The sequence below is a fragment of the Nothoprocta perdicaria genome, unplaced genomic scaffold (genome assembly GCF_003342845.1).
Source record: "Nothoprocta perdicaria isolate Ctin4 unplaced genomic scaffold, notPer1 scaffold_340, whole genome shotgun sequence".
Lineage (NCBI taxonomy): Eukaryota > Metazoa > Chordata > Aves > Tinamiformes > Tinamidae > Nothoprocta > Nothoprocta perdicaria.
The window spans coordinates 52956-61365 of NW_020455578.1; the positions used below are offsets into that span (position 1 = coordinate 52956).

Consider the following 8410-nt stretch of genomic DNA (forward strand, 5'->3'; position numbering starts at 1 on the left):
CCTTTGAAGTCAATAGGATTTGTCTTCTTTACTCTTTTAGAACGCCCTCCTCTTGAAGACTTGGATTTATCCCCTCTCCCACTCAATCTCTCAAGCATCCCTTCCCACTTGGAGAACCAAACCTTGACAGCCAGTGCTACAGCATGGACATCATGATAAATGCCTTTGCTGGGACCTGACTGTACAAATCATCCACTATGAAGCTCCTACTGAGAGCAGTCTTTGACTTTCAGGTTTTCAGGCAGAATATGCCATTTACAGATAAAAATAATAGAGAGATAAATAATAAACAGAGCAGAAACAAATTAAATAAAAGGCAAAATATGCTGGATTTGCTCACAAGCTAAGCAAACATGAGCTATAGTAGTTTCCATACAGTAGCCAATGTGAGCTTATTGCCCATCTTTCTAATGTCTCTTGCCTTATTTTAGGAAGGACTATCTAGCCTGACAGCTTTTATTGCAACTCTTATTTTCTCTGATGCCGATTCCATGCCTACATATGATGCTAACTATATGTATATATTATTTTACATTGAATTCATTTTTTTCCTTTCTTTAAAAATAATAGGCAGCTCACTTCAGTCACAAATTACGACAGCTTGCACAGAGACCTGAAATTGCTTCCCTGAAGCAAAAACTGTCATTTGCTATGCAAAGCACAGAGAGGCTGCTGTCGAGGAAAAACAGCCAACGAATTGAAGGTTCACAAAAAAGAAACCAAATGTAAATTAAAGATGTCAATGCCAYGCTGCGCTCCCGTGAAATGATGCCCCAGCAAAGGTATTTCCAAGGCTACTGAAGGCCATTTCCAAAAACTTCAGGCTCACCTTAACTTTAAGCACAGAAGAAAACATTTTCGCATCTTCCGATACTCCTCCAATGTAGAGTTTTTTGGTAAAGACAGGGGCGTGGTCATTCTCATCCTGCACCTCAATGAACACCTTGGCTGTATTACCTGAAACAGAGAAATAATGTTCCACTTAAAGTAAGGGTATTTGTAACACCATAAAAACAAGTATCTTCAAAATCATGGCAACAGCCGCTGAGGAAAATATGAGCTTGACATCAACCAAGAGATTCTGGGTATTTTTTTTCAATATATGCTTATTGATTGAACCTTGATTTAATGTTGMGGTAAAAATTAATTCATGGTGTTAACTGAGCTCATTACTAAGCCCTCCTCGAGCACAAACTCAGCTTGCTAGGACCTGCGAGCTTTTGTTTCACACGTCTTCGAGGTTCAGCACATCCTAAAGCCAAATAGGAGCCCTGACTATTTCTTGGACTTGCCAGAGTCACTGGGAACATCCTGTCTACCTGGTGGTCCTGCTCAAGGGAAGYCCATGAGGGTCTCCTAATAATAATGGGGAAAAAACTTTAAAATATCACAGTTTGAAGATAAGAAAAAAAGTTCAAAACATGGTGCATTTAAAACATATCAGCAGAAGAAACAAAAAAAGGAGAAAGAAAAGAAGGGGAAAAGGCATTTTGTCAGAAGAATAATCAATTATTTGCACTAATCTCTGCGGGTAAGCGAAACAATCTGAAAAATTATAGAAGAAAATTACTTTTATACATAGGAAAAGCAGCTAGAATTTTCTACAGTCTTCTCTTCAAGCTACTTGATGTGCATTTTCAAAGAGAACTTCATTCCTTGACTTCATTATTTAACACAGAAAAGATGTTAATTTTTATGTTACGTATTATGAGTGTGTGCGAATAGTCTGTTCTTGCTCCTATTGCACCCGTGGTTGTGGCTGCAGCACTAAATGCAGGGAACACCTCGATCGCATCGTGTTGGGCACCATGCTCCCTGTCCATAAAATGAATCAAACTCCTTCTGCGTCGCCTGTGCAGCCGGCACTGCTGCAGGCAGGTCTGGCGGAGGCGGCTTCGCCTCGCTCCCAGTTTGCTTTGCAATTTGCTCCCTGGCATTTGTTGCACTCGCTGGCAGCTGCCAAAATGCTCCTTTGCTTGGAGAATTTGCACTAAATGCAAAGCAAGCTATGGATTTTTATTTATGCATATACAATGCTAATAGTAGGACCACTGGCATTAAACTAAATGTATCTCTTCATCTCAACTTGTGTTGTATAGAARCAGCAGGCACTGAAGTCTTGTGTGGTTATACAATACATATACATATATAATACATAAATGTAATTCTTAATTACCCCCCCCAGCTACCTAAATAGATGTCCAGGTGAATTTCTCTGGCAAGGACTGGCCCAGGACAACAAGGACCTGGACACAGGGCTGCAGGGTAGCGCTATCYCCCAGGACTGGAGGACAAAACGTTGACATCTTCCAACTTCCAAGGCTGGCTCAAGTTGAGTGGGAACAACCAGCAAACTGTTCTAYGGGAAACCCAAAGATCCTTTGAAACAGGGAAACTCCTGACCATGAATAACCAAGACCAAGTTGAAAACACGCCAAAAAAGCTCAAGTCGGTGTTAGCRTGTGCTGATTTTTCTACAACTTCAYCACAAACAGGCTAGGAGACAGCTTGCATTCTCTGGTGCTGCTGTTTTAGATAAACAGTGATGCTAATGAATGTGGTTTATGCTAACCCTGCCGCTCCTCCATGCACTGGAAACCTTGAGCTCAAGCTGTTCCTGGCTGCATTACAAGCTAGTCTTCAAGCTGGCTGGTACATCTTGATTCGCGTGGTCCCCGAATCACTTTCCAAGCCATCTTTCCCAGCAACACCGCTCTCATCTTGCAGCAAAACAGCCATTACTACAGCTGCTCTTCATACACCAGTGGTTTTAACAGAAAAGCTCAACTTGTTAAACAAGCAGTGAACATTAACTCTGCCGGAGGGAATAGCAGATTGTGCTTTTTTAAAAAAAAAAAAAACTTGAAGGCCAACCAAGAATGGTGTATGGGGACATATGGGGCTCCAAGGAGTGACATGCCGGGCAATGCTTGGCTGAGCCAACAGCAAGTAGAGAATCGGTGCCCTTCTGCTCTCCAACACCCAAAGCAGYGGCCATCTGACAGGAGAAACGACCCTTCCACTGGAAGCCAGTGCAGTATCTAGCACATCTGATGGAAAGAGAGATAAAGTGCAAGAGGATTTCCCTGTCAAATGTGCTCTCAATCCAAAAAGATGTAAGAGCTACCAAAAATACCCCTTCTGAAGYACTGGCTGGGAGAAGAAAAGCAAGAAAGATGCATCACTATGTGMCCCACTGCAAGGCAACACCTCCGCTTTGCAGAATATGGCGCATTTCACATGTGTCTGTGATTTCCCTTTTTATATCCTTGCAAGAAGTTTCATTAAAGCTCATTAAGGAAGGAAAAGGAGAGGAGAAAACAGAAAGGCATATATCAAATAAAGGAACTATACCTGGAGGTCAAGAGATACCCACTATAGGGAGATAAATCATTTATTGTTGCAGGCTTAGCTAGATGCCATTTTTCTCTTACAGCGCCTATTCAAAGTATATATGTTAGACCTTAAAAAATAAAGATGATGTTGTTTCCACCTAAGGTTTGTGAGAAGGGGAGAAAATTATGCAAGTGAACATGTTTCTGCAAGACTTGTCTGTATGTGGAGGCAGGAAAAGGCATATTCAGGACCGTGGTAAAACCACAAATGCGAATTCTCTAGGGAGCTGGTATTTGCACCAGGGAATTTCAATTAATGCCATCTCTTTCTGCTTATCAGCAAAGAGGAGCATTGGCACTAAGGGCTATTGCCCATTAAATCACTGCTTTGGAAATCTCGAGCCCATTAGCAGAAGCAGACCTAAACCTATGGCCTTATTTCAGGGTCTTTTTTTTTTTTTTTTTTTTTTTTTTTTAAATTTTAAATTTATGAGGTTTCTATTCAATAAATTTAAAGAACTCCTTCAACTGCTTTAAGTCAATATGTGACCATATGACTTATTAAAATCAGGGAAAAAGAATAACAGTCATTAAAAAAGAGAGAGAGAAATGCACAGCAAATATACAGGAGAAAAATCAAGGCAGGAACATAAGCTGTGCAAAAACCTGTAATATTAAACTACCTTCCTTTCAGCAACCCAGAGAAGACCTGAGTGCCTACATTTCTTTTTATTACAGTCAGCATGACAAAAATCAGCAAGAACGCTTCCCAACGMAAAGGCTAGATTTTATTAGAAGGAAAACACTTTTTAGGGGGAGGAAGAAATCCCTTAAAATGAGCCAGGACCAAAATAAAAGGATCAGTAAATAAACTTCTTTGCCTGGAGRTATCGCAAAACTATTTTTGCAATATTACTTTTTCCCTCCACAAGATTATTCCTGCTTTTAAAACTTACTTTTGGAAGGGACACGCAGATTGGACCGGACCACCTGCAAGGAGTCTGCTTGAACTCGTAGCTCGTAGCTCTTCACCCTTTCATAGTCCAGAGGCTTCTTAACTGAGATCACTCCCGTCTGGTTGTTTATAGCAAACACATCTGTAATCCAGCAAAACCAAGAGTAACTCTCCACGATCCACATTTTTTCCACTTTTTTTTTTCCTTTTTAACGCAAAAGAGCTGACACTCTTTGATGTTGTCTTCCAATGAACCCAACAGCTGAGTCCAAGCTAAGTCTGAATTCAGCTAGGTCCTAAGAATGAYCGGCAACAGAAGGAATCAATTTCCTTTAAAATAACTCAGTTTTTCTTGCAATAACTCAAGCCACAGCATCTTGCCTTGAAATTGTTCCTCTGCAAGGCAGGCACGAGCTGGTCACACTGTTCCTAAAACTCACTCAGTGTGCATGGTCCATCTTGATGGAGAGAACAAGTAGGACCTTAATAACAACCAACATGTGGGTGCCACTTTGCAGACACAAAGTTTTCCCCAAAGACAGCACAGCTGTGGGAATCGCTGCCCCTTTCCGAGGAGCAGAGCCTCCCCTCTCCCTGCACTCCACATGGCTTTGCAAGGAGTCCATCTCCAAAGGCTTGGTGACAGCCAGCACGAAGTCCTCATCCCCTGGACATGATGAGGAGTGATTTCATCTCCGAAGCTTCACTTCCCGTCGGTTCTTCTCAACACCCGGCCAGCCCATGACGCTGCTACTCACCCTCTTCGTTTCCCGAGACGATGGAGTAGACGACAGTCTGGTTGAGGGCGGCCGCGAGGACCACGGCGACCACGGTGCCCCTGGGCGCGCTCTCGCTCACTGGCGGTGGCCTGCGGAACCAACCACAAGGACCCGCGTTACCCCCTCCACCATCCCCACTCGCCCGCACGGTGGAGAACTCATAAATATCTGCCTYGGATCATCATCCAAACGATGGTCAGGTAGCAAAGCAAGAATTCCTTAGGAACATCTCACAGGTATCTCACTATCGGCTCACTGTGCTGAGATGCTCTCCAGGAAACCATCTGCAAATCCATGGGTGCATTGAGATCGAATCTTTTCGGTATTTAGTACATCATTACTGATTAATTGTGGGTAGATTTGGAGACAAAACAAAGTAGTTTTATTAAAAACAGCACCCAGGAGCTCTAAAATTTAGATTAAATGCTTAACCTGTCTCTCTCCTACTCTTTAGCCAGGAGCAGCTTGAAGAGGTGCCTGTATCTCTCTCTCTGGTGCAGCTATTTCATGGTGTCATGCTTAAGAATTACAAGCTGCTGCTGCTGCTGCAAAACATCTTTGGTCCTCAAAAAAAAAATGAGGAGAAAAAAAGAGAGCGGTAAAATAATGTCAACATCTATAAAGTGTTGAAAAGAGAGCGCAAATTGCACAGGGCTGTTTTCTTTTGGTTTCCTATATCTGCATCATTCCTCTTGTGATCAGAGCGGGACAGGGAGACAGACCATGCAGCAAGTACTGTGTAGGGCAGAGCTATTTTTAATCAAAGTGAAATGGTAACTTTCCCTCTCTTTCTTCTTCTCTTTTTCCTAATATTTTTCCCCTCGTGCCAGGCAGACTAAGCCTCTCATCCAGTTTTCAATTTGTGTGCGATCCAATACGCTTTAAATCCACCGTGAAATGTTCCTATCACCAAAAGTAGGAACCCTGAGATTTAATCAAAAATTAAATTTAAAATCAGGCAAAGCAATAATAAATTGGAAAATTGGTTTAATAATGTGATGTGTATGTATTACACACTCACATCTACTCTATTGATGCTTTAGGTCATGGAGGTCCATGAGAACTTCATTTTTCAGGGGGAGCTGGGGATTTTTTTAATTACATTACTCAGATTTTTCTAGCTAAACTTGTRTAAAATACTATTTAAGCCCTCGCCTTGCAAAATCATCGCTTCTCCAACATTAACTGCTTTAAATTTTTATTTGGTTGCAGCTGCTTCTAACCATCCCTGGCATTTCACCTTAGGCTATTCCCTCTGGCTAGGAGATATACTGATGAGCTCCTGCTCCTCGCAGGAAGTGGTCTCATCACCTTCTTTTTTCCCCTTGATGCTTTGCATTAAAAGAAGTTGTGCAGAACATTAAAAAGAAGTTTGAATTCATGCATTTCCCTGGAAAAAGATCAGCTGCAAACAGCACCATGGAGCTTCTCCAAGGAGTCCAAGTGACACAGGAACCAAATGGGCTGAAATGTTTCGATCGGGATTATCACAAAAGCAGGAGGTGGGAAGACTGGGAAAACCCATCAGCTATATTGAGCTCAAGCTCAATATAGGACTCTCATGTATGAGGTGGACCAATATGAGGAAGATACCAAGGATGATGCTGCAGTTTGGAGCTCTGAGGATACCCCAATGTTGGCAGGAGTTTCACATGACACTGGTGTCACTATTTCTGTGCCCTGTTCCATACCTTGGAGRTGCACATTTGTGTCACAAATGTTGTCAGCACTCCTTCACCCATTTTGATATTTTTCATTAAAAAAAAAAAAAAATCCACTCAGGCGAAACACATGGGAGGAGAATACAATGGACTTCATCATCCTGGGAAAATGACTGCACAGTCAAATGCTCTAAATCACAAAAAATAACTGAAATAATTTGGAAGGAGGAAATTACAACCTTACATGCTCATTTTGCAAGTAGTTGGGTGGTTGTTTTGCACCCAGATGTGCTGGACCTGGCTGCTACCTGACCTGCTTGTGCAGAGGAGCTGGACAAGATGTTCTCCAAAAGTCCCTTCCCACCTCAACCATGTTGTGCCTCTGAGCTGGATGGGGAAGGAAAGCAAGAAAACTGACAGGGAGAGAGACTTCAACAAACACAGATCATGAGCATCCTAATGAAAAACTTACCATGTTTAGCAGTGGAAGCACATTTAAGTGGCACCATTTCCAGGTGGTCCCGAATTAGGGAGATTTCACGGATGAAAAGCTTCCTCTACCCTAAATGCCAACGTGTCAGCCACCCCATAAACCCATTTTGCAATTAAAATAACTGCTCGGCTCAAAAGCAGATCGAGAAAAGCCTCTTTGAATAACCCTTCCCATTGAGTGCTGATCCGCCTCCGTAATTTTGCTCATGATACACAGCAATTTGCTCAGGCGATCGCCGCCTACCGCGCTGACAACTTTAATTAAGCAGAAGCCATTGCGGCTCCTCTTTTATCAAGCAACGGAGAGGAAGGTCCCCGTGTCCCCAGCTCCCTCTTTCACAGGGAAGGCAGCCACGACGCAGAGCCTTGCGCCTACCACGAGCATAGGGAGATGCTGCCCTACATTTGCATCAAGCAAGAGCCTGCGATTCTCTATTTCACATTATTTCTTCCCGAATTGGAACTCTGGGTCACCATACAAGCAAGTTTTCAAAACAGAAAACAGGGAACTATATAAGGTAACGGCCTTTGGCATTTTTTTTTTCAGCAAACCACATTCAGTTTGGAAAACTTCATTTTGGTCGGCTCCCATTCATCTTAAATGCCCAAGACCTGTCGTCATTGTTGAAGCTCAGCCCCTTCTAGGAGCCCAGGAATGACCTGCATCCCACATGGGACAAAGGGAAAGAGGCTGCAGCTGGAGACGCCTGCAACTAAAAGGTGATGGAGTAACCAAATTTAGGGAAAATAAGACACTGTTAGGCTCTTGCATCAGGAAAAAAACACTGCAATGTAAAAGATATCCAAACATAACAATAATTTAAGACCTTTACTTATAGCACAGCACGTTAATAACCCAAATACACCACCCAACTGGTGTCTTTTCAGTTTAAAACCTAACGGTTGTAACTTGGATGCCTAAGCACTTTACCTGTATTCATCCTGGGTGAAGCGTGGAATTACGGAAGGCTGCAGCACAGCAATTTCCACCATCGTGGTGTTGGACTTCACAGGATCCCCATCATCGTACGCAATGACGACTAACTACAAACGACACAGAACATCCCCCTCTCAGTGTAGGCAAGGGAATTTTTAGGTTCATTTGCAATGTACTTCTCACACAGCAAGTCAGGTGAGCTTTCCTTTTGCTGAAGATCAGATATATTGCATAAGGAGAACCGGGGGGGG

At 42.7% G+C, this 8410-nt stretch overlaps 1 protein-coding gene across 1 annotated transcript in view; it reads right to left on the bottom strand.

Annotated features, from left to right (window-relative positions):
• Nucleotides 1-8410, bottom strand: part of PCDH15 (protocadherin related 15) — a 129784-nt gene that overhangs the window by 33849 nt on the left and 87525 nt on the right. Inside the window, exons 22-25 of the mRNA XM_026043910.1 lie at nucleotides 8154-8266; nucleotides 5049-5158; nucleotides 4292-4432; nucleotides 830-957 (exon numbers count right to left, since the gene is read on the bottom strand). Of these exons, the coding sequence (XP_025899695.1) occupies nucleotides 830-957; nucleotides 4292-4432; nucleotides 5049-5158; nucleotides 8154-8266 (492 nt within the window). The remainder of the gene's footprint in view (nucleotides 1-829; nucleotides 958-4291; nucleotides 4433-5048; nucleotides 5159-8153; nucleotides 8267-8410) is intronic.